This window comes from Phyllostomus hastatus, unplaced genomic scaffold (genome assembly GCF_019186645.2).
Source record: "Phyllostomus hastatus isolate PE091 unplaced genomic scaffold, TTU_PhHast_1.1 phas_contig_40, whole genome shotgun sequence".
Taxonomy (NCBI): Eukaryota; Metazoa; Chordata; class Mammalia; order Chiroptera; family Phyllostomidae; genus Phyllostomus; species Phyllostomus hastatus.
This window is the reverse complement of record NW_025333872.1, coordinates 658370-685995: the sequence shown is the minus strand read 5'-3', so window position 1 is coordinate 685995 and position 27626 is coordinate 658370. Positions and strand designations below refer to the sequence as shown.

General features: G+C 50.1%; 1 protein-coding gene across 2 annotated transcripts in view; it reads right to left on the bottom strand.

The window, feature by feature from the left end:
* Window positions 1–24750, bottom strand: part of PNPLA1 (patatin like phospholipase domain containing 1) — a 41400-nt gene extending 16650 nt beyond the window's left edge. For both annotated transcript variants that reach the window (XM_045844264.1, XM_045844265.1), the window contains exons 1-4: window positions 24085–24750; window positions 3916–4148; window positions 2374–2439; window positions 598–807 (exon numbers count right to left, since the gene is read on the bottom strand). In XM_045844264.1, coding sequence (XP_045700220.1) covers window positions 598–807; window positions 2374–2439; window positions 3916–4148; window positions 24085–24289 — 714 coding nt within the window. In that variant the 5' untranslated portion in view covers window positions 24290–24750. The remainder of the gene's footprint in view (window positions 1–597; window positions 808–2373; window positions 2440–3915; window positions 4149–24084) is intronic.
* Window positions 24751–27626: the final 2876 nt, after the last annotated feature.

The following is a 27626-nucleotide window of genomic DNA, read 5'->3' as shown; positions in this document are numbered from 1 at the left end:
AGTGTTTCCACATATTGCCTATGTGGCTGTGTGAGTGTAACCTCTCACGATCTCAGTTTCTTCATCTGTAAAATGGGGATAATAATAATATCTATTGCAGAGGATGCTGAAGGATCACACGAATGTGCCCACAGAGCCTTTTCTGTAAAGGGCCAAGTAGTAAACATTTGGGGCTTTGCAGGCCACACACAGTCTCCGTCATTTCTTCTCCTCCTTTTTTCAGAGTCCTTTAGAAATGACAAACCTGTTCTTAGCTCACAGGCTGTACGAAAACAAGCTCTGGGCTGGATGTGGCCCATGGGCCATAGTTTGCTGACCTGACATTGCACATCAGAGTTCAGTTAACATTCCTATCAGTGATTCCGACATCACCGTTTTGCAGTGGAGAATATTGGGGCTGGGAGGCCTAGGGGATTTGTTCAAGATCTCACAGCTCATTAGAGAAAAGGCCAGGACACAGGTTGAGGAGGAAGTTTAAGGGATCATTTGAGGGGAGGAGACACAGAGGAAACTGAGTGGGCCCCATGGGCTCCCCCATTGCACCCCAGCCCCCGCCACCATCCCCATCCCCCACCCCTCCGTGTCCCTCTCTCTCACCATCAGGTCTGGGGGGAACAGGGCGTGGGTCATCCTGGCGATGTTCTCCAGGGAGAACTGGAAGGAGTAGTTGAACATGCGGAAGTCATGGAAGATGGCGGGGCAGTCCCGGGGGCAGATGTCCTGCTGCCCGCTGAAGGTGGAGATGGTGATGGAGTCAGTCCAGAAGGAGCAGGGCTGCATGCCCGTGAAGCCCCCATCGATGTACCGCTGTAGGAGGCGGAGGGAGAAATGCTCATGTGGGGTCAGAGGGCAATACGCCAAGGAAATGGGTCCCTCAGGAGGAACCTCGAGACCAAGGTGAGGGTGGGTGAATGGTGTGCCCAAGGTCGCAGGGTGAGCCCACAGTAGCTTCTGGACCACCATGCTGTTCCCGCACGGGCTCCCCTCCATCATCTTACTGGTGCTGAGATGGGGCTCCCAGGCCTCTGCAGGGAAGGAGCATCGGTACACTGACTGGATAGAGCAGGAGCAGGTGCTCCCCATCACAGTTACCCATCTCGGACTACCCCTCCTGGGGTCACTCAGTGGCTGAGGGGAGGCTTGGGGGATGAGTTCGCTCCCATGGCCTGAGGAGGAGGAGGGTGCCTGGTGGGTCTGAGCAGCTTGGGAAGGGCTCTCTCTAGACGGCCCCAGGTCTAACCTGCCCCGCAGATGAGGTCAGGCCCCTTTGACACTCTTCAGAGCACCCCTGACCGGCCACCACGTGTCCACCCTCAAGTCCCTTCCTTCTGGGGCTTCTGTTTCCTCCGCTACAAGCAAAGGACCACAGATACTGAAGCTCTAACTCTCTGGGGTAACCGAGAAGTACATGGCTAACATACAAGCTGGGCTCCATCTTCTAGCTGAACCTTAATCTCTGGATCTCATTTTCTCTACATATGAAATGAGGAGGGGGGCATGGGTTAGACCCTCTTGCTCAGGCCGAAGTCTGGGGACCAGCAGGGGACCAGCAGCGGACTGTAGCACTGACATTAGCCGAAGCCTGTCAGAGGTGCAGAGTCTCATCCCTGCCCCAGGCTGACTGGATCAGATTTGCATTATTTTACAAGATTCCTGAGGGACTCTTGGGCACATTAAAGTTTGGGGGGCACTAGCCTAGATGACCCTGAAGGTCTCTATCATTCAAGGTTTCAGGTCCCAGTGTTGCAGGGTCTGTATTTTTTATTTTTTATTTATAATTTTTTAATCTTCACCTGAGGACACTTTCATTTGTTTTTTTAGAGAGAGAGGGAAGGAGAGAGAGAAATATCAATGGGAGAGAAGCATCGACTGGCTGCCTCCAATCCTCAGACTGGGGATCCGTGCCAGGACCAGGGACCCCACACATCTGGACCCGGCATCTCACAGGCCTGCACCCACACTGAGGATGAACCTGTAGCCTAGGTGTGTGCCCTGACCGGGAACTGAATCCACAACCTTCCGGCTGCCGGACCCTCCAGCCCCTAAGCCACCTTAGCCAGGGTAGGTCTGCATTTTATACTCTCTTTTGAGTCTGAGCAAATCTGAAAAGCCGACCACATCTTGGTTTGCCGGGTTCAGTAAACAATTGGTGTGTCCGGAGAGAAGCCCAATCTAGTTGGGAAAGTTCATCTTAAAGCCCCTGAAACCTATTTATGCCGGGAATTCTGAATAGGAAAACATAGGAGCCTTTCCAATGCTTGTTCTTCCCACTGAATTCTGAGACCACCCCTCTGCTCTCTCAGATGTGGGTCACAGGGTCCCCAAGGCACCCCTGGATCCTGGCTCGCCCCCCTCCCACGCTGAAGCACTCACCACACCACGGTAAGTCGGGGGGATGAGACCACAGTACACAGGGACAAAGCAGCTGCAGTAGAGGGCCTGCGGGGGGAGAACAGGGCTGAGATGCCTGAGGCCATGGGGCCTTGGGCACCGCCAGCAAGGCCTTCCTTAAACCCAAGGTGGAGGCACCGCCTTCCTCCCAAGTTTAGTCGCTGTCCTGGCCCTAACTAGTTGGGCCCTTGGTAACCAAGTTGGTCAGTCTGGGCCTGATGTTCTAGCTTTAAAGGGAAAGGGGGACCTCAGTGATCTTCAGGGTCCCTTCCAGCACTAAATTTCCAGAAGTCCAATGGTATTCAACAAGCATCAATGCATATCTGGCTTGGGTCAGGCCCTGGCCTCAAAGGAGAGTTCAATGCCCACCTTGGGAATGCTGAAAGAGGGGGAGTAGTAAGCAAATAGGGGTGACAGGTGCTGTGATAGAGGTGAGCATGGGCATTGTGACCCCAAAGGAGGAGCACCCAACTGGGGGAACCTCGGGACATGCGGATGATGAAGGAAAGTTCCCCAGCAGGAGTGGTAGGAGTCTTCTCAAGCGGGTGAAGGGGAATGAGGAGAGAGGGGCCTCCCAGGCAGAGGGTGTAGCAGGCACAAAGGCACAAAGACTGCTGTGTGTGTGGTTTGCTCTGGTCGGCATGGAGAGAAGTGGAAGGCGGTGGAAGAAGACTGGAGAGAAAAGTGCTGAAGAGCTGGTGCTGACAAACCCAGGTGGACAGGAGGCTGGTAGAGGAGGTATCCACGCCCATTGCCTGTTCACCCTCCACCCCCAGGGTCACGGCCAGGCCGGTGTGGGGATCTGAGGACATGGGGCAAGGACCTCGTATTCAGGGGAGGGGAGGGGAATAAAAATATAGGACAGAGGGTCATGCAGCTTAACCCCTTCATCATGAATGAAAACTGGGTATATCCACAGCATTCTCCAGCAATAGTAATTCATAGCTAAATTTTATACTAATGAGGTTAGAACGTACACTGTTAGAGAGCACTTTCCTCAGTGATAACCCATTTAGTGATAATTCAATCCTTTTGTCAAGGACCATTGGAAGAGCAGGGCAGAGAGGAAGGCTGTAGCCACAAACGGAGTAATTTAAACTGAGAGGCCCTAAAGGAGACAAGGGGCCTCTGCGGGTAACGCTGGGCCTCTGGGAAGCTCCAGGATTAGCGCCAGGGCAGGGCAAAGGCAAAAGGAGGTGCTAAGCCCCTGGGGGACTCTGGGTGCTGAAGTCTTGAGTATGGCGACCAAGTTGGATTTGCCTTGGCCCATCTTGCCTCTCTCTGCCCATCTCCTCTAACAATGTGCCTGACATAGACGGATGTCAGGAGGGTGAATGAAGGGAAGGATTAGGAAAGCAGAAAATAGAAGGAAGGGAGGAAGATAGGTAGATCATCCCAGGGGCCAGTCAAGAGAAGCTGGGCCAGCTAGCCCTCCAACCTCTCCTTCCCTGTCCCACCCACTCGGAGGCCCCGCCCCTACTCTGGGCCCCGCCCACCCCTCCGCCCCCGCCCCTGCCCCCTTGCCTCGATGAGCTCTTCTTTGGACCTATACTCTGAGACCACAACACTCTCTCCGTCCGTGAGCCGGGTGAGGCCGACGTGGAGTTTCCCCGTGGCAGCCTTGTAGGAGTCCTCAGGCAGGGCCCGGTACAGAAACTGCCTCATCATCTGCACCATCTTGCAGGAGGGGGCCAGGGGCCCCAGGAAGTATTTCTTCACTTCAGCCACACCCACATTAAGGAATCTGAGGTACTCGCCTGTGGAGGAAGCAGAGAGGAGAGGAAGGTCAGCACCTGTGGCCAAGAGAGGTTGATGGTGATTTTCCATTTAATCCTTCATCTAACAAATGGGAAATCCTAGAATTCTAAAGCAAGGAAGGGCTCAGGAGCCCACCTGTCATTCCGCACAGGAGGAGAGCAAGGCACTGAAAAATTAAGTCACTGGCTCCAGAGATCCCACAGCTAGTCAATGGCAGAACTAGACCAAGGCATCCTGACTCCATTCACACTGAGGCAAAGGACCACTTTCCCATCCCCAAAGAGCTTTGCCCAACTTCCCATTACCATGCCTGGCATTCCACCACCAGACTACATTCTTCTGGAGTCTTAGAGGCTTTGCCCTATGTGAGATTCCTATCAAAACATGACACAGTCGAAAGCCCTCACCAAGTGACACCCTGGCACACTGGTTTAGTGCCAGCTGGTCTGCATGCAGGACGTGGGTGCAGGCCTTGAGGCAGATGAATTACAGGTGGGGGGATGAACTTTGTCCTGAAACCATGGCATCACCTTCCCTTTCTGGCCCCTGGAACAGGCTTGAGGTGGAGAAGGCCCCCACCCAAGGAAGACAGCTGTGTGGCCGATGCCCCGGGAGGGGGAGATAGGCCTTCTCCTTCCCTTTCAGAGGAGCACAGCCAGGGCACATGGGCCAGATGGGGCTCAGGGGGCAGATGTGCTGTTCGGGGGTGTGGCAGAGGAAGGTGTAAGCACCCCACCCCCTGAAATCTCCAGAATCTACTGGGGAAGTTTGGGTTATAGGCTTACTAAGAAGTACTATGAGGTAGGTATTTCTCTCTTCACCCTGCCGTTCAGGAGCCTGAGGTTCAGAGAGGTAATATAACTTGCCCAAGATCAACAACCTAGTAAATGGACAAACTGGGATTTTGACACGGATGATACGTGGCCCTGGAACCCACACTCCTTCCACTCAACTGAGCCACAAGCTTCCAGAGCCCAGCCTATCCCTGCAGCTTGCCAGTTACTCTGTTTTCTACCTTGTGGGAGCTTCTGGTAAAATCAAGACTGAAAATAGCTCTAAAAAGGACTGCTAATTTTTTAAACAAATATTTAACTGTAAAACATCCTATATAGAAGAACTTTCTTACAATCAGCATCATGTAGCAAAGGCTATTGGGAAGTTGTGTAGTCATGAGCTCTCTGCCACTAGAGGTAATCAAGCAGAAACAGGACAAGTACCTTAGAGAACTTATCGAAGGGGTTCTGGATGGGCAGTAAGGGTTAAGATTCTTTCTAATTTTGAGATTCTGAGGTTCTCACAGGAGCCTGACAATATATCTGGGAAGTTATCACAGTGAACATTGTTTTCCTATTTATAAATAGAGCAGCTGTGGCACAGAAAGCTTATGTGATTTGCCCAAAGTCACATACAGCAATGTGGGGACAAACCAAGGCCACTGGTGCTCTACTCATCTTGTGTTTTATAGTTCACAGGTTATTCCTCGTTAATCCTGGAGGTGGATAGGATGAGGAGCTTCCACATCACTCTGCAGATACAGAGGCTGAGTCAGAGAATGGCTAAGTGTCCTTCCTGAGGTGAGACAGCCCTGCGGTGTTTGTTTTGACTCCCACCCCACCTTCTTTCCCTGGGTGTTGGGCGATCCCAGAGGCTGAGCGAGCCCCAGTTGCCATGGTGACAGCCTTTCTCACCAGCATTTAGAATCGCAGCTGCATATGTGTGGTAGGGACTGGTCTGAGCAACAGAGCATCTTAATTTCACCCCCTTAGAAGGGAGGGTGCTCCTGGGAGGTGGGAAGCGTCTGTGGTTTTAGGGAGGTTAGCTTTATCGTGTGCCAACTTGCACAAACAGCATTTTTCCTCAAGGGAAGGTGGTGGCCAACCCGCCAGCAGGTAATGAAACAACTGGGCATTTGGATACCAAGGTGGTAGGTCACTGAGTTCTCGCCTACAAGACCAGCTGGGATGGGGAGTCAGACTAGGGTGGGGACATGCTGCTTTTGGAATTCTTAATGAGCAACTTGAAGTGGTCACAAAAAGGTTGGTGGCCTTACCCACAATGCCTGGGAGCTAGGAGTGACTCGTTCAGTTTACTCATACAGTCCTGGGCTCCCGGCAGGAGGCACTTGCTGGGACCGATGGAAGGAAATGTGTTCTTATTGCACAAGAAATACATGTTCATTGTGGGGGAAAATTTTTTTTAAATGCAGATAAGCAAAAAGAAAAAAAAATTAAATGACTTAGAATCCCTTCACCCAGAGATTAACTATATATTTTATATGTATTCTTATTTACAAGAATATTTTTATTGAGTCAGTCTATTTACACTGTTTTGTGACTTGCTTTTTCCACCTAATAAGTCATGTCTTTCACACCAATAAGTCCCCACTTACAACCTAATTTACAAGCAGCATGCAAAGCTACTCTAAGGTTATAAGGTCATCTATCTAGTGGGTCCCCAAGAGGGGTTGTCTGTTTAGTGTGTTTCCTTGCTTTTATAAACAATGCTGTAATTAGTAATCTCATGTTAAAATCTTTGCCTGTGTCCTTCCTTATTTTCCTTAGGATGGGAGCAGAGGTGGCAATGCTAGGTCAAAGGCATGTGCATATTTAGTCTTGTAATGATTATTTTAATCATGGCTTTTTTATGTTATCCAATTACAGTCAACTCAGCTATTCAGGGGTGGTCGTGGGTGACAGGGACAGAGCAGTGGCCAAGATAATAGAAATAATGTAGACATCACCAATGTACTTACATCTCAAAACAGTGCTATCTGGAAATTAGCAATGCACTAGCCAGAATCATGTAGCCAGGGAGGGAGGGGACAGGAGATTGTCTGATTTCTCCCACTCAGGTGCCCAGTTTAATATCCTTTCCTGCTGCTCAAGGGGGACACATGTCAACAGATGCCTTTATCTCTGCTTCTCCTTGCTTCTCTTCAGGTCTCTGTGTGTCTCTGTCTTCAGAGTCTCTCTGTCTCTCTCCCTCTCTCTCTCTCCCCCTCTCTCTCTCTCTCTCCCTCTCTCTCTCTCCCTCTCTCTCTCTCTCTCCCTCTCTCTCTCTCCCTCTCTCTCTCTCTCTCCTCTCTCTCTCTCCCTCTCTCTCTCTCCCTCTCTCTCTCTCCCCCTAGCTGTGGGGAAAGCAACTAATCTGGTTAGCAAGTCTCAGTTGGTAGGAAATCAAGTGTTAAGCATAGCAATTGCTGGGTGCTGCAAGGAGGGATAAATTTAGCTTGTTTCTTTATGCATCTCTGTACTTCCCAGCACCTTCTCCCATTTAAAGGCCTCCTTCCAAGCTGCAGGCTGCTGGCCTCTGACACAGCATTCTGCACCGACCACAGCAAGGCAGGGTTTAAAAACAGCACCGCAGGAAACTCAAGATTGGCTGCTCCCACCCCCAGCCCACACTCACCATGTCTTTCACACCTGTGTATTATCTAAGAAGGGTAGTGAGCTTGTCTCCCAAGCCAAGAAGGAGATTCTCTGAGGGCTGGTCCTTGTGGTCCTCCTCTCCCTCTATGGCCTATCATGGTGCTTTGTCCATAGAAGGCCCTTTGGAAGCCTTTGCTGTAAACTGGGAACTCCTTAAGGGCAGGGATGCGCCACACTCACCTCTGCCAACCACATCTGACTGGTGGGTGCTCACTGTTTGGTCAGTGTGTGAACAAAAGAAAAGAAAAACCTGACAGGGAGGCAAAGCAAATAATGGAGATATTCACAAGGAAAAGCTACTTGACTTAATCACCTAATAAAAGCTTGAAAGCAAGATCATCCCAGATAGATGGATAGAAAATAGAGTTAACTATATTGGTAAGTACGGCCAGTTCACCAGGTTTTATGAGTCTGTAGTGCTAAAAACTCCAGTAGGAAAATAAATAAATAAATAAATAAATAAATACATAAAAAAGATGCTGGGACTGGGAAGTTTTGAGGTCTCTTGGAAGTTGCTTCAATCTCAGCCATTTAGAGTCTTTTACTGTTTTCTATGACCAGATCCATTTCTTGGAAAGACCTCTGGCATTGGAGCCAGACAGATTTGGTTCAAATCCCAGCTTTGCCACCTGTTCTCTGGGCAAGTGATATCACTGGCAAGTGATATAACTTCTTCCAGCCTCAATTTGCCACCTATAAAATGGGACTAATGGTACTTACTTTACAGGGTTGTTATGAGGCAGGTGGTGTTTTAAGTGCCTGCATGTAGCAAGTGCTCAATATTGGTATGCTAATAATTCCCCCTATGACCATGGAAAAGCCTTCTTAACGTTTCTGCTTATCAGCTTTCTCACTTGTACAAGGGACAATGCTCCTTGCCCCGCACCTTTATCAAGGTGTGCTGAGGCTCACGAGCAGATACAAAAGAGCAGAGTTCAAGCACTGTGGAGGTGGGGGTGTGTACCCTGTCTCAGAGTGAGAGTGTGATTCACGGTGTGATGTAGCACAGGCAGGGGTGGCTGCGGCATTTCTCTCGTCAGTTTGGGGGGTCCTAGAGATCTAGTAAGGAAAGTGGGGGCAGAAAAATCATTGAGGGGGAAGGAAAGGGATAATGAGATGGGTGTTTATCTTCTTTATTTGCTTAAGTGCCCAATGTTTCTTCCTTTGTGAGGGCAAGGATGGCCTCTCTCTTGTTCATCCCTTTGTCCCCAGCACCTGATAGAGCGCCTGGAACGTGATAGGCCCTTAATAAACATGAATGCATACTTGAATAATGAATAAATGAATGAACCCCAGCAATGGAAGGAGGACACTGAGGTCCTGACAGAGAAGCAGCTATTCAAGTTGACTCAGAATAAAATCGATTTCTCTTTTTCCATCCTCCACAAGGCCTCTTGCTAAGTGAAAAATCCTAGAAAGATAGGCATTTGGCAGCTGACAATTTAAATGGCTGGGGATCCCGTTTACAGGGTGTCTGAATTAGGTAGTCTGTGTGGGATGGATCTGCCCTAGAGGATAGGACTCTGGGGCCTCAGTCTCCCGCAGACCGGTAGCCTAGCAACAACCTCAGGCTCAGCCAATCACAGCAAGGCTCCTCTCGCAGCAGCAAGCGCAGCAGGCACTGAGGAAGCAGAGACGCAGCAGCCCCTGGGGATACGAGGATGAGCAAAGCTGCGTTCCCAGGAAAGCCCAGTGATTCTCAGAGTCTCTGAGATTCTCAGACCTAGAAGTCTGCTGCTCCCGCCTGGTCCCTAAGTGTAACCTGAATTGTAGGCTGCATTTCCCTCTGGGTATGTCTTGACTGCCTGACTCCACTGTAATAGTAATTATTATTATCTTAACAACGGTCGTTTACTCAAGCAGGTTTTCACACTTACAATCTCAGTTTATCCTCACAGTGACAGCGAGCCCCTGTGGGGCGGAGACCCTGGTTATTCACTATTTCATTACATACCCAGCTCTGCAGGGTCATTGATGGAAAACAACTCCGCTTCAGGCTGCAGTGTTGGCCCGGGAAGACCCACAGAGACCCTCTGGGGCAGTGATGTTTCAGTCAGCGAGACTTTGCTCAAAAGAAATCTTAAGTGGAAACCCAATACACAGAACAGCGAAACACAGGGCTCTTCTGGGCTGGAACCGAGCGGAGTCTCAGACCTGTCTGCTCGCTCCACCATGCCCTGGGAAGGACGCCCCTGCATGCACAGCCCTGAATCTCTAAAATTCTAGGAGTGTAGGTCAAACCAGAAACACTACACTAGACCAATTCTCTCATTTTAAGGGCAGGAAATCCAGCTCAGAATGAAGGTTAAACTCCATAACCATGGCCAAATGGCTGGCTGGCTGGCTGTTAGGATGGATGGAAAAATGAATAAAGGATGGATATACCTGGGGTCTCACAGTCCATGTTAGCATAAGCCAGAATTAGAATGTATGAGAAAACTCATTTTTCTACTCTATTCTGAATGCATTTTAGGCTTCAGCCAAAAGCAAAACAACTCTGACCTAGTAGGCACTTGAATACAACAAAAGCATTACTTTTTATGGATCATAACAATCTTCCACACATACCTTTTCCTAACCCTAAGAGTTTACTAAGAACTGGCTTTAAAAGTCCAGATTGTCTTACATCACGTTGCTGTGGAAACAGTAGTGCCTCCTACTGGCTCATCACCTGCGTTCCTATCAAGGTGCTTTGGCTGCGCTTTCCCAGGACCTGGGCCCTCACCCCGTCCCTGTGTGCTCCTCCCCCAGAATCCAGGAACGATCCACCCAGCTTTCCTCTGAAGGATCAGTCAGAGAGCAAATTATCTAGAAAGTTCTCTGGAATCTCAAAATGTTGTCAGGGCCATTGCCCCTGCTTTTTCTTTCTATTTTCTTTGGTGGACCCAGAATTCCCTTCAGGATTCTGCTTCAAGGTGGAAACCAACACCCCTCTTCAGGCTGTGGCCCGCCCTACCGTCCTACAGATGCTCCCTGACCTACCAAGGGGACACTGGGCTAAGGGAGGAGCTATGAGCGAGTCACCCTTCATTCTTAAGAGTTATTTTAGGGGTGTGCGTGTGTATGTGTGGTCAGGTGACCTCCAAACAGGGCTCTGCTACACAGAAAAAAGATCATCTCAGAGCACCTCCTCATCTGGGATTTGCTCAAATCAGGGCACCACTGCCGAGGAACACCTGTGCCTCCCTCTTTCAAAACCATGCTAATTAAAATTCATTTCTGCTGACTGGAGTTACCCACTGTTCCCTCTGTCCTAATACTTCAGTTGGTTGGGTTTGCTACCTGCATCTTTCTCTCTGTTGCACGAGTCCTGAAGTTCTTGTGAAACCCACCCCACTGTCTACTGCTCTTACCAGCTACCACCGTTTGGTTCCTCCTTGGTGCTATGCACTGTGCCAGGCTCTGAGGCCTCATTGTCTATTTAGTCTTCATGACACTTCTTTGAGGTAGCTGCTATGTTTATCTCCTCTTTACAGATGAGGAAACTGAGACTTAACCAGTAACTTGCTCAAGGTCATGCAGCTGGAAAACGGCAGACCCAGGCCTTGAAGTCCTGAGGGTCCCACAGACAGTGTTCTTCGTACTACAGCTTGCTGTCTCCACAGAGGGACACACCTTCCATGTCTCAGAGCCTTCGTCCCCCACTGTGAGGCAGGGAGATCGGCCTCCTGGATTTAGTTCAGGCACACCTCCTATGGACTCAGATGTCCGCGGAGACAGGAAGACTTCCTGTAGAGCAGTGGAACCAAATCCCATGACCCAAAGCCCCTTCTCAGGCCGCGTCTGTCTCTTCTCTCACAGTAAACACACACACAGTGCAAGATCCTGCTTTCCACCACCTGCTCACACTTTTTTTTAAACCATTTATGCAGACCTCACCCTAAAGCCCATCTTAAGATCTGGGTCTCCTCCTGAAAGCCTTCCCTGATCACTGCTGTTAGCTCTCTCCCCCATTACTGTCTGCACCAGTTACCTCAGGCTCTCTGGTCAGCTGCATTCCTTGAGGACAGGGCCTGTCTCACAAACACCCTTCTTCCCTATTATTGCCTAGCTCGGTGTTGAACACTTAATGGGTATCCAAGAATGAATAAACTATTTAATGTTCCATAAGGAGGAGCTATTTCTGTTTTGTACCCCATTATGCCCCCAGCATTTAATTCAGTATGTGCACACTATAGATACTTAATAAATGTTTGCTGAAAAGCCCTGGCTGGGTAGCTAGGTTGGTTAAAGCATCATCCCAATTCGCCAAGGTTGCGGGGTTTGATTCCTAGTCAGGGCACTTACAAGAGTCAACCAATGAATGCATAAATAAGTGGAACAGCAGATTGATGTTTCTCTCTCAAATCAATAAATTAAAAAATCTGTTTAAAATGTTTGTTGAATAAATTAATAATAAATGGTAAAAAAGTGACTGAGTGAACAAATTGAATGGAGATCAAAGAGTGTCTTCTCTACTGGGCTGATAGGAATCTTTCTAACTCAGCCAGACGAGGGGTTGTGAAGGGCAGATGCAGAGCAGTTTGCTCTGTCAAGCCTGGTCCTAACTCTTGCTCCCACACAGGTGGACACAGGACCCAGAGCTGGCACCAAGCAGGAGACTCTTGTGTGTGGTGCAAGGATGGGGTCTCGAAAGGATGGAGTTGGGTCGCCCTCAGCACCATGGGTCGACTGACAGGTTTGTGTACTGTTCGTTTGCCTGTTTTCCCTGTAGTGTTGGAGGCACAGCTCAACTGTCTTTGCTGAATTTGATCCCAAAGTGAAGCAAAGAAAACGCTATTCTAATGCTCTTGAGTGAGCTGGTTTAAAAATGGATCTAGTAAATGCAGTGCAGGATCCTGGGTTGGATTCTGGGGCAGAAAAAGAAGATTAGTAGAAAAACTGGAGGAATCTATAGTTAATAGTGATGCACCAATGTTGATATCTTAGCGCTGACAGATATACGGAACTCTCTGTATATATCAGCAACTTTTCTCTAAATCTAACGTTATTCCAGAATAACGAGAACAATAAAGAACAGATTGAACAAAGCTATCAGACACACAGTGCCTGCCTGCCACTCAGCAGGGGCTAGGGACCGCCTGCTGATACGGGGGAAGGTGTCCACGTGTGTCATCTGCATGAGACGCTTTCCAGCAGTTACTTGTTTCTATGGTGTGACCAACACGTTCAGAAATTTTGCCAGATTTTCCATTCAAGTTTCTTCTAATTAAGAGTCCAAAGGATTGGCCCTGGCTGGTGTGGCTCAGTGGACTGAGCATGGGCCTATGAACCACAGGGTCATTGGTTCGATTCTCAGTCAGGGCACAGGCCTGGGCTGCAGAACAGGTCCCCAGTAGGGGGTGCACGAGAGGCAACCACACATTGATGTTTCTCTGCCCCTTCCCTCAGTCTAGAAATAAAACAAATAAAATCTTTTTAAAAAAGAGTCCAAAGGATTGTTTGGAGGAGAAAAATATCTTATTCTACTTGGCTGTAGAGGCTAAACATGTAAATGCAAGTGACTTTGAATTGCAGGATACCAATTCCATGATGGAATCACAGCCACACAGTGACAGTATTTCCATAGCATGTTATAAAACATCTTTTTCGTATACATCATGTCATTTGATCTTACTTTCTTGATCAGTGTGCAAATGATTGCTTGGCCATGGAGTCTGGCAGGAAAACTGTTGTGGTGTTTGCAAAGCACCTTCTGAAATCGTGATTAGGGCGGAGGTAGAATGCGGACATTAAGTGAGGTCCCAGGCCTGGCTCTGTTGTAGAAACCTGGGAAGTTATCTAATTATCCTCAATACCTGTTTCTTCCTTCGGTACAAATGGGTATAGAGGTAGTATCCACTTGATGGAGTTGTGAGAGGGTTAAAGTGAGTGATTCTTGCAACACATCGAGCGCAGAGCCTGGCACCTGGTAAGTACGTAGCTGCTGTCAGCGTCACTCTAAGGTGGGAATCAGAGCAGAGTACCTTTTATAGAAAACACCGCCATCTCAGGCAGGTAAATAACTCTGGGAATGATTTTGTTTTTAAATCCTCATCAGAGGCTATGTTTACTGAGAGAGAGAGAGAGAGAGAGAGAGAGAGAGAGAGAGAGAGAGAGATTGGTTGTCTCCCCAAATGGGGATCGAACCTGAAACCTAGCTATCTACCTTGACCAGAAATTGAACCCACAACCTTTTGGTGTACGGGGCAATGCTCCAACCAACTGAGCCACCCAGCCAGGGATGGGAATGATTTGGTTTTTAGTTTATTTTTTATTGTATTTTTCCCATTACCATGTATCTCCCTTACACCCTCTTACGCCTCCACCACCCCCTCCCTCTCGCAATCACCACACTCTTGTCTGAGTCCATGAGTGGGAATGATTTTTAATGAAGATGTTTTGATTCTGAAAGTGCACCCAGCAGCCAGGACTGAACTCATCTTTGTCTGGGCAACACACACATACACACCCTTGTGACATGAAAGAAATGGAGGTTTCCATTATGTCTTAAAGAACTCTGGACAGACTTCCAGCTTGAGCAATAGAGCTAAGTTGAAAAAGAAACCTCCTCAGCTTCCAGAACAACAGCAATGACAAAAAGCTTGATTAAAATAAAATAAAATAAAATAAAATAAAATAAAATAAAATAAAATAAAATAGAATAGACGTGTCTGAGCTCACAAGAAGAAAGAGAAGAAGGGACTGAAAGCCACTGCCCTGGGGGAGACAGCTGGCTCCGTGGTTATCAGACCAGCCTCGGGGCTGGGTCCTGGGCTGCGTGAGGGGAGTTGAACAAGAGCCCTGCTAAGGCCAGGACCCCTCTGGACAAGGAAAGTGCTGGTGGCTTGTCTCTGCCTGGGGCTCTGGGTGAAAAAACAGTCTCCCATAAAAACTCTAAGCCCCAAGTCTGCCTCACGGGTGGTTTAGAGCTTGAAGTGGCACAATCTATTAGGTAATTACCATGAAAATTGGTCCCCAGTTGGTGACAAGTCTAGGGCGCCTGGCCAGGGCCACTGCCAACCAGCTCAGATGGGTTCTTCCTTGGCCCAGGCCACACAGACTTCCCACAGGAAAACCAAGTCCTTGTGTAGATTAAAGCTCACGATCAAAGTATTAAAGATATTAATCAGACCAGGTTGGAGCCTGGGATCTTTGCTTTAACAAGCTTAGTAAATTCTATAGGACATTCTTAGTTAAGTTTGAACAATGCTGCTTACCTATGCTTTTCTATTTCAAGACAATTTTCTCTGTACTCATTCATCCATTCACTCAACATTCTTTCATCAAAGACTTAGTTTTTTGATCAATATTTGCCAAGCACGGTGCCAGGAACATCCACGACCTCTTTCGGCCCTCACCGTCATGTCCAAGGGGTGTGTTCCCACTCCAAGTTACAGGTGGGAAAAACGAGGGCGAGGCAGGTCGCTGGCTGGTCAAGGACCTGTGGCAGCTGCTGGCAGAGCCATTTCCTGTCCAGAAGGAGGGCTGCCTTCCGTCCTGAGAATGCAGCACACGTGCTCTGCAGGGATGTTACACCGCTGTTCTCCAGCCCAGTGCTTCTCCTTCCTGGGAGCTGCATTCTCTGCCAGCCCTGGGGTGTCTTATTCCTCGACTGAGTGACAAAGACAGGCACATGGGTGACTGAGGAAAGGAATGACTCGAGCCAAGGTTCTCACAGAGGCAGTCTTGTCCTGCCAGCCCCGGCTGCTGTGTCCCAGTGGGCCTACTGCCCGGAACACACCTGAGCCACCTGCTAATGACAGTAACTTCAGCTGCCCTTGGCTCCAGTGCCCCAGGAAGCCTTCAGTCACTGGGATGGCAGGAGCTGCTCGAGGCAGTGCCCGACCAGGTGTGGGAGGAAGACTAAAACACCTGTGGCATCCTCCATGTCCAGGGAGGAGTCATGCGGGGTCCTGCTGTGCTCATGTTGGGGGTCTGGGGCCCCCACTGCCCCCTGACCTGCTCATGTGCTTTGAAACATTCTTTAGAAGCCCAGTTCCTGTTCAGAAGGCCCGCCTTCCGAGAAGGCCAGTGCATTTGCGCCACAGGGCTGCTGCACCTGCTGGGCTCTCGGCCGGGAACACACGTCCCGCAGAGCACACCTGGCTCCCCTCCCATCCTCCTGCCTCAGCCTCCCTGCCAGCCCACCTGGAACTTCACCTTTTAATCACTCAGCACGCCCTTCTCCTGCTTTATTTTCTCTTTTGAGCATGTATGCCGACACTTTTTGGTGATTTAGGGCTGATTTCACCAGGAGAACACTAGCTCCATGTGGGCAGACAGCTGTCCTGTTCACTGCTGGAGCCCCAGGACCTGGAGGGGGGTCTGTTTTATCTTTGCAATTCAGTCAGAATCTGGTCTTCAACTTCCTTGTCTCAAACAGACACTTTCAAATTAAAAAAAAAATCACTGGAACACTTTCTTTAAATGAAATTTCAGGAGATAAACCCACGTATGAGACAGTCAATAGCGGGGCTACACTTGCTGGCCCCGGGGCTTCAGCGTGTGTTCTCTCACTGTCCCCCTGCTCCCGCCCCTCCCCACCTCACAGAACCCTGGGGCTCCTTGGAACACAGTTTGGAAACCACTGGCCTAAGTGAGTTCCATCTCCAACTAGTTTCCTCTCCCAAAACCTAAATACAACTACTTATAAAAACAAATGAGTTGGACTCACTGACCTTCCATCTATGACATTCTAGTATTATAAGTCATATCCATAACTGCAGAAAATTATTAAGAGCTGGGTAAACCCCAAAATAGAAATTGCAAAGACAAGCTCATTGGCATGCCTGCCGACAGCCAGCAATCATCAGGAGTTTATCGAGCTGCTCTTATTTGAAGAGCAATTCGTGGGAGCCAGGGGACCCATAAGACCTCAGATCGCCCAACCAATGTAGCTGATGAAATGAGAAACGGCGTCTGAAACAATTAAGGCAGCACAGATCACATCACGTGCTAGAGCAGGTGGACGGATTATGTGGGCAAACCGGAGACCATGGAAAGACACCCAATGGAGCAAAATTGGGGAATCCTAGAAGAGGTGATATCTCTGGAGAGGAGAGCAGAAGGTCATTCTAGACAGGGGACACAATGGGTGCTGTGGCCCCACTGCCCAGGGCCCCGGGGAAGGACTGAGGGACCCATGCCCCCAGCTGTCAGGAGGGCAGCCTGCTAGCGGTTCAGAGCCGAGCCCCGCCCCAGTCAACAGCCTGGACTTGACCTCATGGTTGTGGAGGCACGGTTCTCGTCCCAGACAGAGGGAGTCTCTCTATCATCATCGTGTCACCAATGATTGTTATCGTGGCAGAGACTGCTAATTGTCCCCAATATCCATTCTTTCTTTCTTCCTTAGTAACTGAATCCCCAGTTTTTAGCTGGATGCATGGCCTCCCAAAATAAAGTCTACATTTTCTAGGCTCCTCTGCATCAGGTGTGGCCATGTTCTGATCCACAGGCTGTAGGGTGACATGATGTGTGTCACCTCCAACGCCTGCCCTTAAAGGATGTACGTCCCTCCCCTCCCCCTCCTCAACTAGCTGGAATGCAGACATGGCGGTGAGCCCTCTAGGATGGTGAGCAACACAGTGGAAGGAACCTGGGTCCTAACTAGGTAGAGCCACCACACCAGCCTTGGGGGGCTGGGGTACAAAGGCCACATAAGTAAACAACACTCTTTTGTTTCTTTGAAGCCTCTGCTATCCCAGCCAATGCAGCTACAACATCAATCCCTTAGTTTGCAAAGCTCATTCACAGGGACCACTGCTGATTCCTAGAGCCACCTCGGGGAAGGGGAGCAGGAATTATTCTCTCACGTTGTACCGTGGCCTAGCTGAGGCTCAAGGTGGCTTGTCCCAGGTCACTCACTGTTTGCAGGACCAGCTTTGGTCTGCACCTCTCCTCCCTCCTTGCTAAGCCCCACTCTGAAAGACCATGTGACAAGAGTGTGTGTGGCAAGCTAAGCTCACGATTTGACCGCAAGACGCTTTCGTAGCCCTTGTTCTCAGAGTCCAGAAAGCCACATTCCTAACCCGTGCTTTCCCCCAGAGCAATGCTGGTCTCCGAGGCTGTGAGAACACCTAGGATTTAGCGCCTGCTGGGGATCAGGAGGGACACGGAAGAGGTGACTTCTGAGGTTGGCCTCAGAGGATGGGGAGACGTAACAGAGGGAGAGAAGAAAGGGGACAGCTTCCTGGGGGGAGAGGGAATAGCGGGAGCAAAGGCACAGAGATACATCCTAACACTACTATGCCGGGAGAGAAGAGCTCCCAGCCCAGCTCTCACCCTCAGCCCCACCCTTTAACTACTTGATTTGGTGTTTGTTGGGGGAGGTTGAGGTTGGCATTGTTCAGAAGGCAGGGTGAGATATATTGGAAAATAATTACTGTTAGAGGTCAAACAAAGTCACCTGATGAGCTCACTGAAAGTCAACACAGTCCTTGGTCATCCCTGCCCTTAGCCAGTGCATTCTGTGCTGTGGGGTGGGGCCCACCAGCCTCCATGCCCCGCCCCGCACCCCCCACCCCCTTGACCGCTCACTGTCCTTATCTGCAGTGCAATACAAGTGCTGAAAGGCTCTCCCAAAAACAAGGCCAGTGAGCCTACACACAACTTCTGTGTGAGCTTAAAGTGATTTTCAAATACAAAAGGTAAACAACAAACAAAGCCAATGGGGGCCAAATAGATGAAACCCAGTAGGTAAATGCTGATAACTGTTGAAGTTAGAGGATGGGTTCTTTGAAGTTCATTTATATTATTCTTTCCAATATGTTTAAAATTTTCCCATTAAAAAGGCCATTAAAGTTTTTTAAATGTACATAAATGTTCATAGCAGCATTATTCATAATAGCCCAAGAACAAACAACCCACATGTCCATCCCCTGATGAGTGGACCAGTAGCATGTGGCCTCTCCACCCCATGGAACACCACTTGGCAATGAGCAGGGGTGAGCACTGACCGTGCCGCAGTGTGGAAGGACCGTGATGGCGTACGGTCCCAGTAATGTGGAATGTCCAGGGTAAACCCACAGAGACACAAAGTCCGTTAGTGGCTGCCAGGCACTTGGGGGAATGAAGGAGCTGGGAGGCAAACAGCTAAGGGGTATAGGGTTCTTTGGGGACAATTAAAATGTTCTATAATTTATTGTGATAATGAATGGACAATTTTGTGAATATATTAAAGGCCATTGAGTTGTATGCTTTAAATGGTGAATTGTGTGCTATGTGAATTATATTTCAGAAGCTATTTTGAAAAGTTAAAAAAAAAAGAAAGAGGAAAAGAGCAGGGGGAGAAAAACCACCAGGAGAGGCTGTGGGCCCAGGGTCTTCACCCCTTCCCTGAAAGGTGGATTGGGTGTGGGTGTCCGCCAAGGGGAAGAGACGGACCAGCCGCGGCCCCCATCCGAGGTCAGTCTTCCTCATGTGTGGCCCAGACAGAGGCCTTCATAGGAAACTAATCCAGCCTAAAGCCACTACAATGAAACTGTTCCTCTCTGTCCTGGAAAAGCCATTCCCCATGAGTGATCAGGTACAGAATTCTCACTAGTCCAGGTCCGTGATGGGCACCTTACAGGCTCCCACTGCCTGGTCATGCACCCATGGTACCTTAGTGTCCCAGGAGGACACTAAGCCGTGTGCAACCACGTACGCTGGGTCTCAACCACGGCTGCACACGGAAACTCCCTGGCTCTCAGGCGCCCAGGCTCTCCCCTCAGAGACCCGATTTAATCTGTTTTCATAGAGGCCTGGGCAATGCGCATTTTAAAGCTCCCCCAGTGACTTGAATATGCAACTAAGACTGAGGACCATTGATTTAATGAATTTTTTTTAACAACTAGAGCAGAATATCAAAATTATGGCCTAGAGTACAGTAAGTATTCTATCATGAAACTTTTCACCCCGACCCCTGACACCAGTGGGCCTGCACTCTCCCGTCCCCGCAGGCACCGCATTATCTCCATGTCTGTGATTGTCGCTGTGGCCCGTCCTCACTAGAAGCCTGGGCTCCTGCCCAGCCTGTCCCTAACCGTCGAACGTCTACTTGCCTTTCAAGCACCAGCTCAAATGCCAATTCCATGAAGCCCTCCATGACTGGAGGCATTCGCTCCCTCCCTCTGCACACCAGCGGTTTTTAATTTGCTAACATTCAGTCGGAACTGGCTTGTATTGTGAGTACCTGACTGCTGGCTGCTGTCGAGTCTGAGGAGACTGACTGCCAGCTCCTTGAGAGCAAGGACAGGGTTGCATTTTGTGTTATGTCTCTGTGTCCTCCGCAGGGCCTACTATATGCTCTACAAACACGTGTGAAATGAACGATTGGCTTGCCACTTGGTTCTTATAGAGGGGAAGGTGCCCACTAGTAGCTTAAGTGGGGATAGGGATGTAAGTCCACCAAATCCCGATTTTGGATATGAAAAATTTTTCTTTTTATTTTTCAGAATTGTGCAAGTTTCCATCCCCACTTCTGACCAGACTGGAAATCCTGAATTCCCTGTAGGTTGTCTCAGAGAGCATCTTCCCTTGGGTGAATGAATGAATGAACATTTACTGCATCTCTAATAAAAGCAGGCACTGTGGTAGGTGTTTTTACACACTTTTTCACACGCCCCCAAATTGTTCCTGTCACAGAGCGAGGCGCACATCTCCAGATGAGCCCACTGCTGCCTCAGCCTTCGCAGGAACAGAACAGGAAGTCTCAGGTCAGGAAGGCCCAGCCAGGAATGAGGGAGAAGCTCCGGGGGCCCCGGGTTGAAAAATTTTGTTAAAAAGAGATAAGCCTCTAGTCATGTGCAGATAGTGTGATAGTTTACACATAAAATATCAGATAATCTGCCAGCAAACTTTTAGGACTATAAGAAGTTTAACAGGTTGCTCAAAAAAAAATCAATGTGCAGAAAAGCCAACATTCTTTATGTCAGCAATAATCAATTAGATCAGAAAATGCCATAGAAGATCCCGTTCTCCATAGCAACAAAAACTAGCATATCTAATAAAAGACATACCAAATCTTCATTAAAGGACAAAAAGGCCACAATGAACAGAGAGACAGACTATGTTTATGAATGGAAAATGTCATTTCAATCAAGATCCCAAGAGAGCTTTGCACATGGGGCGGAAAAGTGTCGAGAATAATAGAGGCAGTATTTGAGGCTGGAATTGGGAGAGGAGGAGGAGAGGGACTTCCGTATATGATGCGCCCTCATTATGAGGCTCTAGTGATTAAAGCAGGGTGATGTGGCACAGAAGTGGACAAACCAGACAGTGGAAGAGAAGAGAGACTCTTGAGAACCCAGGACCTTGAGTGAGCCAGAGGCAGCATGTCACACAAGTGTGGAAAGGGCCACAGGGCCACCTAAATGGTGGGGGATAACTGAGTAGGTCAGTGCATGGAAAAATCAAGAAAAATGTAGACTTCTACCTCAAAATAACCACAAAATGAGTTCCAGCTGGATTAACCTAAATATGAAAGAACAAAACTTTAAAACTTTTGAAGGAAAATGAAGAAGACATCGTGGTAACAAAGTAAAGATATTAGGACACACAAATTGTAAAAGGAAAAGATTAATACGTTTGACTAATTAAAATGAACATTTTCTGCAGGACAAGAGACATTATAAGCAAAGTAATGACAAGCCATAGAGTGGAACGAGAAGCTGCAACGTCTGTAAGTGACAAGTGTACAGGCAACGGAGACAACATCTACAAATTACAGAGAAAAGGCTAATTCCATAGAAAAAGTAGGAAAATGTCATGAGCAGGCAAGTTACAGAAGAGGAAACACAAGTGATAGCATCTCTAGTAATCAGGATATCAGATTAAATAAAGTGAGACATGATTTCACGTTCATTAAATTAAATTAAAACTTTGCTGTCTGGCAGTACTGGGGGTTGATGACGCTGTGGGACAATCAGAGGTCGAATTGGTACAACCACTTTGGAGAGTAATTAAACCAAGTCTGGTGTAGTCAACATGACTATACCCAAGGGAAGCCTTCCACGTGGGCATGGCAGATGCAAACACAGATGCGCACTGCAGTGTTGCTTATAGCAACAGACACGGGCCGGGCCCGTCCACAGAATGGCTAAGTAAAACGTAAACTGAGAGAGGTAAAGAGCCTCAAAGGCAGGAGACCAAGTCCTGGCTTATGTTGTGCTTCTGATGACAGACGTTACACAAGTCACTTGTCCCGCTGAGCAGAGACTACCTCCCGGGTCTGAGTGCAAGTTCCACCAGCTAAGAGAGATTTCCCTGTCCCCACTGTTTATACAACCAGCACCTACATCCCGACACCCTTTGGTCAAGAAGCAGGGTGGTTTAAAGGGTGAGGGTGCAGACTCTGGCCAGACGGAGTTCAAATCCCAGCTTTACCAGTTATGGTTTGTATGGCCACAGGCCAGATATTAAAGCTTTCTGTCACTCAGTTTCCTCTTCTGTAAAATGGAGGTAATAATAGATTTCACCTCAGAGGTGGGCATGTGGACGAATGAGTTAATATCCCAAAAACTTAGAACTGCGTCTGATATAAAGGAAGCGCTGGTTAACAGCAAATCACGTGGCGGTGAAAATGAATGCAGTAGGCTGGGGCAATGTGGGTGCATCTCGTACCCAGGATGGGAGTCCCACCTGCATCTCACCATTCCCTGAACTTCCCTCCTCATTACGGGTAGCACATGGTCTCGTCCTTGGTCACACCTGCTGTCAGGTGTCCCTCCCGTGGGTGTTAGTTCCTCTCCCCTACTGTCCAGGCTCGTCACAGCCTGATCAAGTAGGTTTGGGGCAGTATTTATGGAGCTGATGTACTGAATTGGTTCTGAAAAGGGCTTGAATGCCAGAGGATGAGGACACCATTGAGTCTTTCGGAAGGTTATTTTAAGAAGTTGAAATAATGACACGAGGAGGGTGGGAGCAACGGAGCGGGTGAGCGATGCAGACACCCGGAAAAGAGAGAATCTGGAGACAGGATGTGCCCAACGGCAGGAATTTGGGGGCAGTGGGCAGGGGGTGCACTGTGGCCCATCAGCAAGTCTCACTGACTCTGCCTTCAAGGTACATCCTTGATCTAATCACCCAATCGCCTCTCACCATCCTCAACGCCCTGCACCTGCCATGCTCACCCCGGTCTAGAGCTACAGTAGCTTCCTTGTTTCTACCCTGGGAAGTAGGCATGAGTCGAACCATCACTTTACAGATGCAGAAACTGAGGCACGGAGGGTTCAGTAATTGCCCCAGGGGCACGCACGTTGTGAAATGGTCGGGCTGGGATCCAACCCCAGGGGTGTGGGTGCCCTTAGCTGCCCCCACGTCGCCTCACTCGCAGCCCGTCTGTGCTTCCACCTCTCACAGAGGAATCAGGGCTTGCTACTCCGGCTGCCAGGCCCCACGTGATCTGGCCTGGGCAGCCTCTCCAGCCCACCCCTACCCTCCTCCTCCTCACCCACCACTCCCCAGCCTCACCGGTTCCCTGGCTGCTACTTTGCCTACAATGTTCTTTCCTTCCTGATTTTCCAATGGCTTCTTCACTCACTTCACTCAGGTCTCTGCTTGAGTGCTACCTCCTCCAAGAGGCCTTCCTTGACCACCCTTTCTAAAATAGTTCCCACTTTATTCTCTGACCTTCTCCTGTGGTACTTTTATTCATAGATATTGCACTTCCTGATGTGACATCATAAGGTTACTTGTATGATTGTTTATTATGTATCTCTTCCTCCTAGAGTTTCTGCTCTAGGGGGACAGGGACTCTGTCCCTTGTGCCTGGAACAGAGCTAGACACAGAACTGCAGCACAGTAAATGAATAAATGCACCCGAGGTGGCCCATGTTGATGGACACTGGGTCTCTCTAGTGCCAGGTCTAGGCCTGCTGTCTGGGGCTGCTAGGAACATGTCCACCCCCCTGTCCTCTGGGTCAATGGTATGGCCCTCTGGGGCCCCTGTACTAGCAGGGCAGAAGGTGAAGTGTGAGCTTCCACATTCCTTCTCTGTTCCTCCCCATCCTGATCCTGCATCCACCCCCAGTCCCCAGCTTTCTTCTTTCCAGCCACCTGGAAGCGGGACTGACAAATCCATCCCCACCAAGGCGACCCAGGCAGGGAGCACAGCCCTTCCCAAGGATATCTGCGTTTTACATGAGGCCAGCAGGAGAACATTTCACCCCCACATCTGACTGTGCCATGGTGTAATCCCTGAGACCAGGATGTTTGCAGGAGATCCTGCCTCAAACTGAGGGAGACAGGGCATGACAGGTAGGAGCATTGAGGGAGGGAGGGAGGGAGGGAAGGAGAGAGAGAGAGAGAGAGACACACAGAGAGAGAGAGAAATGGGTCCAAGCTCAGCTGCTGGGTCAGAGACTGGTACCTGGCAGACCCCAGCCTTAAAAGTCATAGCTGCCCACCGTCCCACCCGACCCACTTTATCCTCTCCTGTCTCCCACAAGTGCTGGCATTGCTCTCAAAAGCATCTCAGAGCAACCCTGAGGCTCCGCTGTGGGGAATGCTCCAGAGGCTCCCCAGGGAACCTGGACCAAGGCCTTACCCATCTCAATCCCGCAGATGACCAGGGCCGCAATCACGGCGCCTGCCGACGTCCCAGCAAAGCGGTGGGTGGTTTCCAGCATCCTGGGGGCCAGGTCCCGCAGGGCGTCCACGGCCCCAGCCTGGTAGAAGGAGAGGAAGCCACTTCCGGAGAAGGAGATGGAATGAGGGGTGTCCGGGTCCCCCTTGAACACCTGTTCTTCCATCTCCTCAGCCTGGGGCTTCCTATAGTGAGAAGTCACCCCTCAGTGCGGGCCTGCCCGAGCTGGGGCTGCCCTCCTGTTGGAACTGGCTGCTGAGCTTCCCTGCCAGCCCAGAGCCTGGAACGTGGCCAGTTCTCCCCTGTTGGCTGGGGCTCCCACGGGCGGCTCAGGCAGCGCGCCCGGGCCTGTAGAGCTCCGCTAGGACAAGGTGAAGAAGCCCCCAGATGCGCGAGCAGCATCTGGTCCCGAGGGCCCCCTGGCTTCATCGCATGTCTGGGTTCATCTCTGGCAGAGTCCTCAGCCCTCTGCCCCTGCCGGACACACCTATGGTATTTGAGCTGCCACGCAGGCTCAGGCCCAAAGAGGCGGGCACTGCTCAGCGCTCAGCCCAGAAGGATGCACACACGTGTTGCAAAACTTCCACAGATGGTTATCAGAGGGTGCCTCTCTCCCTGAGGCACTGTGGCAGTAAAGGAATCGAATGCTGGCCCCCCTCCAGGAGGGCGGTGCCCCCTCCCCACCCGGCAGGACTGGCACGGTGGCTGTCCTGGCACGGTGTTTGGAGGGGACACGATCCTGCCGCCCGTGCCCCCTGCAGTGACACCCTCCCTGGGCTCCTTCTCCGGGCTCCGGGTGGCATGTTGCACAATTGTTTTTATTTGTCCTTCTTACATAAGCTCCCCTTTGCTTAATCACTTTTTTGTTCACATGTTAGGACTGGTCATGGGCAAAACTGTACAGGAAGACAAGTTGGGCTTCCGGGGCCCCACTGAGCACCGGCTCTCCATCCTCACTGTCTTCTTGTCTCTCCTGCCCTTCGCTGACGCACTGGCCCTTGGTCAGCACCCTCTCACCAAACCCTGAACCTCATGCTGTTTCCTAAGTGTCCACGAACAAGATCAATCTGAAATCTAGATCATTCGAAGTGTGTGGGGCTTCATATTACAACGCTCTTCTCCCCACTTTGGAATGAGAAGTTGGAGATGGAGCCATTTAATCCCAAGAAGGAACAGCTTGAGAACACAGATATGGGGGCATCAGGATCAGGACAGAGATGTTGTGAAGCCCAGAGGCTAGGGAGGTGGTGCATGGGGCCAGCATAGCACCAGGAGGCCCCATTCATGCCCTTCTCTGGAGCCATGCAGCATGGCTCTGGAGAGTGAATTCTTTCTCACAACCTGGAAATTTCACAGCAAACGCTCCCCCCTCAGCCCCAGTCCATCCAGAGGCAGGACTAGAATTAGAATTGAGACACTAAGTACCCTACCCAGTGGCCAGTGCAGCTCCATACCCTGTTGGGATGCGATATCAAAGTTTCACCTTTCCCAGGGAGCTCCGGCCAACTCTGCCGCCCCTGGTCCATGCTAGACTTCCAGTGAGGGCCACCTTACTATTCAGGTAGGAGGTGTTCTGTCTCTTGGGTAGATAGTTCCATGTATAGAATTGCTCCCCTCTGGGAAGAGGCTTTTTGATTGAATGTGTGTGTACAAACAGAGAAAGTGTGTGTCCACAGAGATTTGAGGCTTACCGCTGGGGTGGAGGTGGGGTGTGCCAGGGTGCAGTCCACTCTGCTATTGGAGCATCGTGGCCCTGGGAAATAGGTCTGCTCCACTGAGTATTGGCACCCCCATCTCCGAGTCGGGCTCTTGGGGGCAGGAGTGAGTGTAACCCCATCCCTGAACGCAGGCACTTCCAGGCTCCCTGGGAACAAGACAAGCAAATGTGAAGTCACCAGACAGACAGTTTATAATTAAGTGCCGAATTGTGCAGGCTGAGATTCCTGCCAGAAAAAAAATGAGAGACGGGGGTGAGCAGCGTGGGCTGGAACCATCGGGGAAGCTATGTGGCGGAGCTGTGGGTTGTGGGATTTGAAGGAGCTGTGGGGGGCAGGGGGGCGTTGTGACAGGGAACAGCACAAGCTCCATAGAGAGAAGGGCGGGGCGGGACAGTGGGCAGTCACATGGGATGAAGGGCTGCAGATCAGACAGACATGGGTTGAATCCCAGCTCTGCTGTTTACAGGCAGCCTGACCTGTGTAACCTCTCCAGGCCTCAGTTTTCCTCATCTGTAAAAGGGACAATAACGCCTATGTTACACAGGAGTTTAAAGGTTAAAGACATGGCTGTAAAATGCCTGGCATGTGGTATGTCTATTATTATCAAGGGTAGAAGGCCCAAGGCTCCCAGATAGGTGGGCCGGGGAGATGAGGTGGAACAGAGGGTGCCATTGCCGATGTTCGGGAGGAGCTGGGAGGGCTCTCAGGTGGGAAGCCGCAAGGGCAATGAGACCAGGGCAGGAGGGAGAGGGAGGCAGAAGGTGCTACATCTTCCTAGGGATGCGGGCAGCAGGGCCAGGGCAGGGGCTGAAGGGAGGGAGGCAAGTTAATGGAACCATCGCTGCAGAGACTTGCAGGACGAGGGGACTGCTAGCTGGGCAGGATGGTCAAGGCCCTCGCCTCGGGGGCTGGGAGGAGTGGGCTGCCTTTTATTGACTTGGGAAAACTTACTTGGGAGTTATCTTTAAGATGAGTCTGAGATGAGAGCAAGACTCTGCTCTCAGAGGTGACTTCAGAGAGGCGGACAGAGTCCCCTGCCAATGGGGCTACAGAGAAGGGGAGGCAGCTGGAGGTGGCACAGGGTCATGGTGAAGAAAGACACCCTGGGACAAGCATCCCCCTTCCGTGTCATCTCAACATGCCCAGAGAAATCGGAAGTGGGCCCACCTTGCTCTCCATGGGTAACTGGGGCTCCAGAAGCCTGGGGCCCCCACACTTTCAAGGACACAGTGCTTTGTCCTAACACAGCCACTGGCCTTCCCACTCTTCAGGCCTGGCTGTCAGAGTAGGCCTCGGTCTTCACTGAGAAAACATATTCTTCAGTTCCATGGAGACCGGACAGTGGAGACCACAGCAGGTGCAAACAGCCAAACTAGAAACTCACCATGGCGCATGAGAAGGTCCCACAGGAACTGTTGATGTGTTCGCCAAGCCCTGACCTTGGCCGAGCGCCCTGCACACCTGCGCACAGGCCGCAGGGCCTGTTCGTCCTGTGCCTCAGTTAAACAATTGAGAAGGTGCGTCTTATTCCCCTCGTTCCTGATGCTCTGCCTGAACCCTACAAGCTTCAAGGGGATGACGTCATAAAAGGGCCACAATCCAACATTTCTGCAGTTAATTTTTAAAGTCAGCACATAACCTCTCAGGTATTTTAAATCAAGTTAGCACTGCGTATATGACTCAGCAGCTCATGAGGAGATAGAAGTAAGTAACTGAGACTGCTTATCTCACACAATTCCCGCAGCACAACCCAAAATGAACTTAGAGACAAACACAGGGTTTCCC